This window comes from Bufo bufo, chromosome 9, assembly GCF_905171765.1.
Source record: "Bufo bufo chromosome 9, aBufBuf1.1, whole genome shotgun sequence".
In the NCBI taxonomy this organism is placed as follows: Eukaryota; Metazoa; Chordata; class Amphibia; order Anura; family Bufonidae; genus Bufo; species Bufo bufo.
Window position 1 is genome coordinate 185,768,012 of NC_053397.1, and position 12,828 is coordinate 185,780,839.

The window sequence follows — 12,828 nt, forward strand, 5'->3', positions numbered from 1 at the left end:
GACTGTGTATACAGAGATAGCTGTCAATCACTGATAGCACCGCCTCCTGGACTTTAAAGCCCAGAAGGAGCAGGAATTTATATGACTAAAATACAAGTTTTACAGAATCTTTACCAACAAAACTATAGATCTATCACCTGCTGCCAGTAGCTTATGTTGCATTTTCATGGTGACGAGTTCCCTTTAACAAGCCCTGCCCATATGTCAGTTGGAAAAGATCTGTAGGGGGAAGGGTTAGCCTCTGCATATTAACTAGAGGGTTTCCGTGTTGAAATGGTGGGGAATTGAAAAGTTGCACAAATATATTAGCAAGTTTCAGAACATATTTACCCCCTAACACGGCTGTTCAGGCTGAATTCATTCTGCATTTGCTGTATCCTTTTGACTTATGCACCTGTACAGCTCCTGGCAGAGACTAAAAGTGTGTTCTTATTCACATTTATATTTTTGAGGATGGTGTATGTTGGTATAACTTCCTTCAGCTCTAAGGAATAGCACATCCCTTTTTTTTTTTTTTTTAAAGCATGGGGCACTATATAGGCATACAGTGGCATGCTTTGCTTATAGGTTCCTGGAATCATGTGTCGACATTTCCTCTAACCTGCACTGCAGTCTGAATAGACCCTTAGATGTTCATTGCTGCGGTGTTGATTCTGAGTTTGCACTTGTCATCCCTCAGCTTAGGCACACTGAATATAAGCTGGATGTGGCCCCCACGAGCAGTGCAACGTTGGACCCCATCATGGATACCAAAAGAGCAGGAAGCAGTGCTACCCGGAAGATAAGCAGAAAGGGTAGGTGCACGCATCTTGTCAGAAGATTATCACATTTGGGAGCACATTTATTAAGACTAGCATCTTGGATGTCAGTCTTAATAAAGCCCCATAGCTGGCGTGGATCCAGAGGAGTTATGAAGAGGCAAGGTGCATCCTGCGCCAGTTCTAAATGTAAGACCGCTTCCGAGCTGCCTTACATTTAGACCACTTTCTACGCCTAAAATAGGTCAGCTGAACTACTATGTTGTAGCTAGGGAAAAGTGTAATTTTTTTATTGTTGCATTTCTATAGATGGTCGATACCACGAGGATTCAAATGCTCACCACGGAAAACATTCCCACCCAGCCAAATCTGGCAGAGAGGGGTCTTCTCGTAGTCCATTACGTGCCACTACACTGGACAGCAATGTTAAAAGCTCCTGTCGTGTGGGTTTCCGGGAACCTCTGGCCTCATATAGGTAAGGACAGCATACTGTAGAATGCTGTAATGCAATGTTTCTGCAGGTTCATGTTGTATGAATTTTCTTTATGGCTCTATGAACTACTAAAGTGATGAAAATATGTGAAACTATGCAAAATATAGAGGAAATGAATGTAACAAAACTCAAGGGAGCATCACTTCAGTTACCAACTCTGTCCACTGCACAGTGGACGGCGCTGGAGCTACCTTAAAGCAGGTGATATTGGGTCTGGGGTGTTGGACCCCTGCTGCTGTGACCTCTCCAGAGAAATATCCTTTTAAAGCATAGCACCGTAATTTTACGGTGCAGTGAAGATGTGAGTTCAGGAGCTGTTCCCACGCCATCCCTTGTGGGTGTGAGCTGGGTTATACGCCTGGCACCCTGCTGTAACCAATTCCAGTAGTTTAACGCCTCATATGCCTGTCAGTCAGTCTGTGCCCAAGCCATGTGACCAATGAACGTGACCACTGGCCAGAGCGCCACAGCCTCTTCAAACAGTTGATCAGTGTTGGTCACAACAGTTAAACCCTGCCAATTTCATATTGATGACCTTTCCTAATGATAGGTCATCAATATGATAATCCTGAAAAACCTCCAGGTATAGTTTCCCGTTCTTAGACCCTGCATGGCAAGAGGCAACTGCTCGCCGAGTGTGATACATGGCGGGTGTTGTTCGGCTTCCCTGCCAGCAGTCCAGCTCAGCAAGAGTATGCATAGAGGGACACTTTATATGTAGTGCAACTCTGTAAAAAAAAAATAAAATCTTTTTTGTTAATTTTTGTCTTCCAAGTCTTGACAGGAGAATTTTGGCATTGTCTTTTTTTTTTACAGCATGCAGTGGATTTTGTCCGGCCGCCTCTCGGCATGTTTGCCCTGCTGCAGCCGGATCTCCGACCGGTCCCTATTATAGTGAATGGGGCCAGCGGACATCTGGCAGCACACGTGTGCAAAAGGTAGTACGGCTTAACGCCAGTGTGAAAGTAGGCCTAAGGTGATGCTTACTGGTTATTTGGTGACATTAACTCAGTCCCTTCTTCTAGTGTTTCTTTGTTATTACCTCACACGACAAGGATACTACTTAGTACGTTCACTATATATATTATTGTCACACTGCCTGAAGAACGTACTTAAAAGAAAATAATAAAGTGTTTATTAATATCTGGTTAAAACGGGAAATAACTGTACATCACTTTCGTGACTATCAGGCTCCAGACTCAGGTGATGTAGTTCAGGAAATAAATATACCCACTACGTAACATAAAGTCTGGACTAAATCCTTATCCTGCTGACACGTTGGTGCCAATATACGCTGGAGAAGGAATCAGGACACGGTTCTTATATTTGAACCCGGCACAGGTGCGTTTAGTAGCAGTCCTACCTAGCGTAAATTGCAGAGCAGCTGCAAGTGAAACAAAAGCTGGAAGCGATATTATCTTCCAATCTCATAATCTAGTCGTGTGTGAAACACGTCACACACCATATCAGGGCATTCCAGCATAAAGCATCCACACAGTATTGTTTGATTCTATAGACGCTCACTCGGCTGCCTACATCTGCCTACCCATTCATGCAAGACAGCACTGGGTCTCGGTATCAGACCGCATTCACACTACCAGGTCAGCTGTTGCGCTGCCTGACACTTAGGACACGGCTCCATAGGCAGGGTGCAGACTAAGTGGAGATCACCGGCTCAACGCGTTTCAACATGACATGGTCTGCCACGTATCATCAGGAGCATAAGTCTCTCAATAGAGGTAAGCCTGTAGAGCAAAGAATGCCTCACACTTTTGCGTGTCAAGGCTCCAGCGCTATGATGGCCGTACGCAGCCGCACGAACGCCGAAAAGATATCCGACAAGCCCCGCCTATAGGGGAGGTGTGTGCTAGTCCTCCGCGAATCATGGAGAGGCAAGTCATCCGACGTTCGCCTCCTGATCCGCCCAGCACTCTCGTCACTACACACGCCTCCTCATACTTGCGCAACCTGCGCTAATGTATTAGGGGAACCGAAAGTTGCGGCTACACATATGTCATATAAACGCCTCGTTCCGATGTGGGCATAGTAGAGAACCTTTACAGGTGACAGATCAGTGTCCATATACATCAGTTCTAGAACCATTATATAAAGGATACACAAACCGGACCTACAACACTGTGTCACCTATCGTCCCTGCGTGTCAATCACCATACCTGTTCTCTGCAATTACATACCTGTCGCAGTGAAAAGGGTAAGGCTTTAAGGGAGACAAGCAGGGGAGAGCAACAACACACTTCTGTGTCTGTCTGTCTACTTAGTAAACAACAGTGGAAGAAACCTTAGTTGTGTCAAGCGGTTGGATTAAATGAAGCAAGCATATGAAATAGCTTCATTCAGACCTCTTGGGTGGATAGTTTGTAACTTAAAAATCCACATTGCTTCTTTCCGGAGTAACAATGTATCAATATCTCCACCACATATGGATCTATTGATCAGAACGATCCCCTGAACCCGCAAAACATCTGGATTACCGTCATGTGCTTCACGTACATGACGTGACACAGTTGTGTCCCATGAGTTGCAGATATCTGATAGGTGTTCACCTATTCTCCTCCTAAGCTCGCGCTTTGGTCTTGCCTACGTACTGTAGGCCGCATTTACAGGTGATCAGGTACACTAAACCCACTGAGGTACATCTAATGAAGGACCGGATATTATATCTCTCCCCAGTTGAAAAACTGGCAAAGGAGTCTCCTTTCATGATGTGTTTGCATATAATACAGGAACCACAGGGGAAGTTACCTTTCGCTGTATTTTTAAGCCATGTCCCAGGCGTAGGACGTGTATAGAGGCTTGCACCAATCGATCACGTAAGTTGGAGCCACGTCGATACGTAACAGATGGACGATCAGATATAGATGATCCAATGTCTGGATCAGACTGGAGGATAGACCAACTATTCTGCAGAATCTCACGGACCTGTTGATGGGCCTTGTCAAAAGTAGCTAGGATACGAGGGGTGGAATCAATATTGGTCCTACTTTTTGGGACCAGCAATTCACTCTGATTCGCACTCACGGCATGATGGTATGCCTTTTTCAGAGTGTGCTGTGGGTACCCTCGATTTTTTTTTTTTTTTTTTTTAAACCTAGATCTCCGATCCGAGGCCGCTGCCTTGAACTCACCAACCTCAGAACAATTCCTCCTGGCCCTGAGGTACTGTCCTTTCAGAATGCCACTTCTTCTCAGGGCCAGGGGATGTCCACTCTCCCAATGCAGGAGACTATTGGTGGAAGTTTGTTTTCTTAATAATTTGATGGTAATTCTCCTGTCCCTACCTATTAAAATTGTAAGGTCCAGGAATGTAATTTGGCTCTCTTGCATTTCAGATGTAAAGAATAGACCTACTTGGTTCGTGTTCAAGGTTTCCACAAAGTGCACGAAGCTAGTTCTAGTGCCATTCCACAGTATCAGCACATCATCTATATATATAATCCATAATTGGATACAAGATGTGTATTGTTCCATCATGTCAGTAAACACCACCTCCTTCTCCCACCAGCCCAGGAAGAGGTTTGCGAACGTTGGGGCACAGGGACTGCCCATCGCAATCCCCCTGAGCTAGTGGTAGATACGTGGTCATCTTCCTCTTTGACCAACGTATCTACCACCAACTCAGGGGGGTTGCGATGGGCAGTCCCTGTGCCCCGACGTTCGCAAACCTCTTCCTGGGCTGGTGGGAGAAGGAGGTGGTGTTTACTGACATGATGGAACAATACACATCTTGTATCCAATTATGGATTATATATATATAGATGATGTGCTGATACTGTGAAATGGCACTAGAACTAGCTTCGTGCACTTTGTGGAAACCTTGAACACGAACCAAGTAGGTCTATTCTTTACATCTGAAATGCAAGAGAGCCAAATTACCTTACCATTTTAATAGGTAGGGACAGGAGAATTACCACCAAATTATTCGGAAAACAAACTTCCACCAATAGTATCCTGCATTGGGAGAGTGGACATCCCCTGGCCCTGAGAAGTGGCATTCTGAAAGGACAGTACCTCAGGGCCAGGAGGAATTGTTCTGAGGTTGGTGAGTTCAAGGCAGCGGCCTCGGATCTGAGATCTAGGTTTAAAAAAAAATCGAGGGTACCCACAGCACACTCTGAAAAAGGCATACCATCATGCCATGAGTGCGAATCGGAGTGAATTACTGGTCCTATCGACAGGTCCGTGAGATTCTGCAGAATCATTGGTCTATCCTCCAGTCTGATCCAGACATTGGATCTTCTATATCTGATCGTCCATCTGTTACGTATCAACGTGGCTCCAACTTACGTGATCGATTGGTGCACAGCCTCTATACACGTCCTACGCCTGGGACATGGCTTAAAAATACAGCGAAAGGTAAAGGGTTTCTATCACTTCGTTTGACATATTTAGCTGTCAGACACTAGCGATCCGCAAGTGTCTGCTCTAACAAACCATCCTAATATAACAGTTTATTGTCCTGCCGTTTCGCTAAAAAAAAGAACTTATATCTATATGCTAATGAGCCTCTAGGTGCTATGGGGCCGTCATTAGCACCTAGAGGCTCGGTCTACCTTCACAAAATACCGCCACCCAGCGCGTCCCTGCAGCCCGTCCCTCCAGCCCGCCCATCTCCTGCTGAATGCGATCCTCCCCGTGCTCGTCTTTATTCTGCGCATGCGCAGTGAATGTCTGACCGCTTCCCTGCTTAGACATCTCCACTGCGCCTGCGACGATGACATCATAGTGCTCCGAGGAACAGGCGCAGTGGAGATGTCTGTGCAGGGAAGCGGTCAGACATTCACTGCGCATGCGCAGAATAGAGACGCGCACGGGGAGGATCGCATTCAGCAGGAGATGGGCGGGCTGGAGGGACGCGCTGGGCGGCGGTATTTTGTGAAGGTAGACCGAGCCTCTAGGTGCTAATGACGCCCCCATAGCACCTAGAGGCTCATTAGCATATAGATATAAGTTCTTTTTTTAGCGAAACGGCAGGACAATAAACTGTTATATTAGGATGGTTTGTTAGAGCAGACACTAGCGGATCGCTAGTGTCTGACAGCTAAATATGTCAAACGAAGCGATAGAAACCCTTAACTTCCCCTGTGGTTCCTGTATTATATGCAAACGCATCATGAAAGGAGACTCCTTTGCCAGTTTTTCAACTGGGGAGAGATATAATATCCGGTCCTTCATTAGATGTACCTCAGTGGGTTTAGTGTACCTGATCACCTGTAAATGCGGCCTACAGTACGTAGGCAAGACCAGGCGCGAGCTTAGGAGGAGAATAGGTGAACACCTATCAGATATCTGCAACTCATGGGACACAACTGTGTCACGTCATGTACATGAAGCACATGACGGTAATCCAGATGTTTTGCGGGTTCAGGGGATTGTTCTGATCAATAGATCCATACGTGGTGGAGATATTGATACATTGTTACTCCGGAAAGAAGCAATGTGGATTTTTAAGTTACAAACTATCCACCCAAGAGTTCTGAATGAAGCTATTTCATATGCTTGCTTCATTTAATCCAACCGCTTGACACAACTAAGGTTTCTTCCACTGTTGTTTACTAAGTAGACAGACAGACACAGAAGTGTGTTGTTGCTCTCCCCTGCTTGTCTCCCTTAAAGCCTTACCCTTTTCACTGCGACAGGTATGTAATTGCAGAGAACAGGTATGGTGATTGACACGCAGGGACGATAGGTGACACAGTGTTGTAGGTCCGGTTTGGGTATCCTTTATATAATGGTTCTAGAACTGATGTATATGGACACTGATCTGTCACCTGTGACGGTTCTCTACTATGCCCACATCGGAACGAGGCGTTTATATGACATATGTGTAGCCGCAACTTTCGGTTCCCCTAATACATTAGCGCAGGTTGCGCAAGTATGAGGAGGCGTGTGTAGTGACGAGAGTGCTGGGCGGATCAGGAGGCGAACGTCGGATGACTCGCCTCTCCATGATTCGCGGAGGACTAGCACACACTTCCCCTATGGGCGGGGCTTGTCTAATATCTTTTCGGCGTTCGTACGGCCATCTTAGCGCTGGAGCCTTGACACGCAAAAGTGTGAGGCATTCTTTGCTCTACAGGCTTACCTTTATTGAGAGACTTATGCTCCTGATGATACGTGGCAGACCATGTCATGTTGAAACGCGTTGAGCCGGTGATCTGCACTCAGGACACGGCTCCATAGGCAGGGTGCAGACTAAGGGTCCATTCACACGTCCGTTGTTTCTTTCCTGATCTGTTCCGTTTTTTGCTGAACAGATCTGGACCAGATCTGGACCCATTCATTTTCAATGGGTCCTGAAAAAAATCAGACATTGAGCTGTCCGTTTTTTTCCAGGACCCATTGAAAATGAATGGGTCCAGATCTGGTCCAGATCTGTTCAGCAAAAAACGGAACAGATCAGGAAAGAAACAACGGACGTGTGAATGGACCCTTAGTGTCAGGCAGCGCAACAGCTGACCTGGTAGTGTGAATGCGGTCTGATACCGAGACCCAGTGCTGTCTTGCATGAATGGGTAGGCAGATGTAGGCAGCCGAGTGAGCGTCTATAGAATCAAACAATACTGTGTGGATGCTTTATGCTGGAATGCCCTGATATGGTGTGTGACGTGTTTCACACACGACTAGATTATGAGATTGGAAGATAATATCGCTTCCAGCTTTTGATTCACTTGCAGCTGCTCTGCAATTTACGCTAGGTAGGACTGCTACTAAACGCACCTGTGCCGGGTTCAAATATAAGAACAGTGTCCTGATTCCTTCTCCAGCATATATTGGCACCAACGTGTCAGCAGGATAAGGATTTAGTCCAGACTTTATGTTATGTAGTGGGTATATTTATTTCCTGAACTACATCACCTGAGTCTGGAGCCTGATAGTCACGAAAGTGATGTACAGTTATTTCCTGTTTTAACCAGATATTAATAAACACTTTATTTTCTTTTAAGTACGTTCTTCAGGCAGTGTGACAATTTCTTTATTACTTTATATTAATTTGACAGATTTTTCTAGTAATCATTTTGTTTTTTGTTTGTTTAGGGAAGTCTTGTCTTCAGAAGAGAAAAGTCCAGGATTCCGACTAAAGAACTTTTGTCAAGGCGAGAAGGACTTTGATAGCACACGTTCTTCTGCTGTGGACGAGACCACTGTGCGCTACCTGAACGACAGATCAGCCATTGACAGTTTGCATTGGCAATTACATCGGTCTCAAAGTGACCTCAGCAGTGATTACAGAGATATGACACCAACAGAACCTTCACAGCACCACCCTACAGTCAGCCCATTGAGTAACAGACTAGAGACCTTAAAAAAGAGGCAACCTGATGCCAAACTAGAGAAGCTGAAAGAGCGAATCCGCAGACAGTGGGAACTTTCAGAGGAACGGGATAACAGAGAACGTCTTCCAGAAACTAAAAATGTCACAGACAATACAAATGCAAAAACAAGGAAAGTAACATCTGCTCCACCAGCTCCATCCTATCGAGGTAAGATTCCCTAAAGCCATGCTTCTGTTGTATTGTACTGCTTAGCAATATAACTGAGCCAACTGAACTACAGTTCATTGAACATGCCTCCTGTAGAAATATAACTGACTAGTATGGTCTCTATTCTAAAACTATGTGATGACTTCTTTTCCATACTATGTAAAAAAACAAAGTTAGACCAGCATCTTCAATAAATGGGAAAAATGGTTCCGGAGCAAGTTACCATGGCTGTAATATAAAAGCAAACAAGGACTACAAGTAGCAGCACACTGTCATGTGCAAAGACCCATGCAAACACTGGAAACATGATTAAATGTAAATAGCATTACTGCTATACTTACTATGTGAAAACTATAAGCACATTTTAAAGGGCTTCTGTCACCCCTCAAGTCTTTTTTTTTTTTTTTTGGGTAGTTAAATTACTTATCCTGCGATATATGAAAATATAATGGTGTTACTTACTTTGATCCAGCAGTTTCTTGTAAAAACGAACTTTTATAATATGTAAATTAGGTCTCTACCAGCAAGTAGGGCGGCTACTTGCTGGTAGCTGCTGCAGAAAACCGCCCCCTCCTCTTGTTGATTGACAGGGCCAGCCGGGATCTCCTCCTCCGGCCAGCCCTGTCGGCATTTCAAAAATAGCGCGCCTGTGTTCATTCGTCTTCTATTTCGGTGATGTCATCGGCGCATGCGCACTGAGGGAGTTCTGAGGAGGCGAGCCTCCTCATCTCAGAGCGCCTGCGCCGAATGAACACAGGCGCGCGATTTTTGAAATGCCGACAGGGCCGGCCGGAGGAGGAGATCCCGGCTGGCCCTGTCAATCAACACGACGAGGGGGCGGTTTTCTGCAGCAGCTACCAGCAAGTAGCCGCCCTACTTGCTGGTAGAGACCTAATTTACATATTATAAAAGTTTTTACAAGAAACTGCTGGATCAAAGTAAGTAACGCCATTATATTTTCATATATCGCAGGATAAGTAATTTAACTACCCCAAAAAAAAATGACTTTAGTGGGGTGACAGAAGCCCTTTAAGTTGAAATTGTGTATAATGATGAGTCTGAAGCGCTCAGCCGAGTGCTGTCTCTCCTCCCTGCTGAGTGTGGTACTGAAGACGGCCTCAATAGAAGGTCTAGGGGTCCGTCTTCACTACAGCGCTCAGCAGTGAGGAAAAGTGGCGGAGCGCTTCAGTCTCCTGCTTATAGAAGTCAGCGAGGGTCTCTGCGCTGGACACGCCAACAGGAGACCTCCATAATGGACAGACCGGTCACCCGTAGACCTCTACCTATGTCACCTGTCAGCTTTCCTATGAATCCATCAAGGATTATTCATTGCAGCATGTTCCATCAGACGCTGAACTAGAGATATTGTTTGCTATAAGGATTTCTTATGTAATGCGGCGCCGCATGGCGGCACGTGGTGCTACAAGGACTTCATGTGGCCATTTTCAGCCTCCAGGACATACAGACCCTCTGCCAAGCGCATGAAGTCTTCGATGTAAAATTGTAAAATCCAATAACCACAGCGGTAGTGGCAATTATGTGGCATTATCTGGTGGCATGAGATAGGGCAACCGGGTCATGGAAGACTAACTTACCTTTATAGCAAGATCAAGCATAACACAAAATGACAGCCTCTAGATCAGGGATCAGCAACCTCCGGCACTCCAGCTGTTCAGAAACTACAACTCCCAGTATCCTCCTTTAACTTCTTTGGGAAAAGAGTTACAAGAACAGCTGAGCAAGTGTGCATGCTGGGTGTTGTAGCTTCACAGCAGCTGGAGTGCCAAAGGTTGCTGCACCCTAGATCTACAGGCGAGCCTGGTGGTTATCACTGCGTGATGACCTCATCCAGATCCACAACAAGTGACTGTGGCGGTGCGAGCACCTGGCACCAGAGGTATGTGCCCGGGTCTTTCGCTTGTGTCCATGGCACCAGTATGCACCACCATCCATTGTGCCGGTGTCCTGCTCCGCCAGTGCCTCAGGTCTCTTCAGTGTCTACCAACAGCCCCGGTGGCACCGACATACCCATCTGAGAGCTCGTCTACAAGAACGTAACTTTGGTGGGCAGCAATGGCCACATGATGAATGGCAAACCCCAGTGACCAGATGCACAGAAACAGTAGCAAAAATTTAAGGGATTGTCCCAAGATCAACACTATTTACCTATACATACTTGACCCAGAGAACACTAGAACATGATAACCAAGGAAGGACCCCCAGCTACCATGTACTTGAAGGGGAGATGTCTGTTTTAGTAACGACTTGCATTTCCCATGCAATAACAATTCTGAGGAATAAATTCGTGTGACTCTATATTGTACCATTCCTCTAATATTACTACTAGAACTTATGAACAAATTGCTAGTAGTCTGCAATAAAAGTCCAGCTGGGTGTTACCAGTTGACAGCACTGATTGAATAATTTCAGGCTGTGCAGGGACATCCCCCATCTGGACCTTCACTGCATGCTGCTAGCAAGTCATTCATAACTAATAGCAGGAATAACAGAGGAATGGTGCAACATAAGGTCATAAGAATAGATGCTCCAAGATTGTTATTACATGGGGGGTGCAAGTAGTTACCAAAACAGACAAATCGGGAGAGGTGAAGGGTCCTCTTTAACGACAGGTGATAAATATCGATCTTAGAACAAACCCTTTAAACCTCATAAAATCACTATAACAGTGACCTCAGTGGTGCTGACCCCCTCAGAGCAACAGTGACCTCAGTGGTGCTGACCCCCCCTCAGCGCAACAGTGACCTCAGTGGTGCTGACCCCCTCAGCGCAACAGTGACCTCAGTGGTGCCGACCCCCTCAGCGCAACAGTGACCTCAGTGGCGCCGACCCCCTCAGCGCAACAGTGACCTCAGTGGCGCCGACCCCCTCAGCGCAACAGTGACCTCAGTGGCGCCGACCCCCTCAGCGCAACAGTGACCTCAGTGGCGCCGACCCCCTCAGCGCAACAGTGACCTCAGTGGCGCCGACCCCCTCAGCGCAACAGTGACCTCAGTGGCGCCGACCCCCTCAGCGCAACAGTGACCTCAGTGGCGCCGACCCCCTCAGCGCAACAGTGACCTCAGTGGCGCCGACCCCCTCAGCGCAACAGTGACCTCAGTGGCGCCGACCCCCTCAGCGCAACAGTGACCTCAGTGGCGCCGACCCCCTCAGCGCAACAGTGACCTCAGTGGCGCCGACCCCCTCAGCGCAACAGTGACCTCAGTGGCGCCGACCCCCTCAGCGCAACAGTGACCTCAGTGGCGCCGACCCCCTCAGCGCAACAGTGACCTCAGTGGCGCCGACCCCCTCAGCGCAACAGTGACCTCAGTGGCGCCGACCCCCTCAGCGCAACAGTGACCTCAGTGGCGCCGACCCCCTCAGCGCAACAGTGACCTCAGTGGCGCCGACCCCCTCAGCGCAACAGTGACCTCAGTGGCGCCGACCCCCTCAGCGCAACAGTGACCTCAGTGGCGCCGACCCCCCTCAGCGCAACAGTGACCTCAGTGGCGCCGACCCCCTCAGCGCAACAGTGACCTCAGTGGCGCCGACCCCCTCAGCGCAACAGTGACCTCAGTGGCGCCGACCCCCTCAGCGCAACAGTGACCTCAGTGGCGCCGACCCCCTCAGCGCAACAGTGACCTCAGTGGCGCCGACCCCCTCAGCGCAACAGTGACCTCAGCGGCGCCGACCCCCTCAGCGCAACAGTGACCTCAGTGGCGCCGACCCCCTCAGCGCAACAGTGACCTCAGTGGCGCCGACCCCCTCAGCGCAACAGTGACCTCAGTGGCGCCGACCCCCTCAGCGCAACAGTGACCTCAGTGGCGCCGACCCCCTCAGCGCAACAGTGACCTCAGTGGCGCCGACCCCCTCAGCGCAACAGTGACCTCAGTGGCGCCGACCCCCTCAGCGCAACAGTGACCTCAGTGGCGCCGACCCCCTCAGCGCAACAGTGACCTCAGTGGCGCCGACCCCCTCAGCGCAACAGTGACCTCAGTGGCGCCGACCCCCTCAGCGCAACAGTGACCTCAGTGGCGCCGACCCCCTCAGCGCAACAGTGACCTCAGTGGCGCCGACC

General features: G+C 48.0%; 1 protein-coding gene across 3 annotated transcripts in view; it reads left to right on the plus strand.

Annotated features, from left to right (window-relative positions):
• CEP350 (centrosomal protein 350) overlaps window positions 1-12,828 on the plus strand; it is a 72,648-nt gene that overhangs the window by 14,520 nt on the left and 45,300 nt on the right. For all 3 annotated transcript variants that reach the window (XM_040408473.1, XM_040408475.1, XM_040408474.1), the window contains exons 4-6: window positions 680-794; window positions 1,068-1,233; window positions 8,308-8,753. In XM_040408473.1, coding sequence (XP_040264407.1) covers window positions 680-794; window positions 1,068-1,233; window positions 8,308-8,753 — 727 coding nt within the window. The remainder of the gene's footprint in view (window positions 1-679; window positions 795-1,067; window positions 1,234-8,307; window positions 8,754-12,828) is intronic.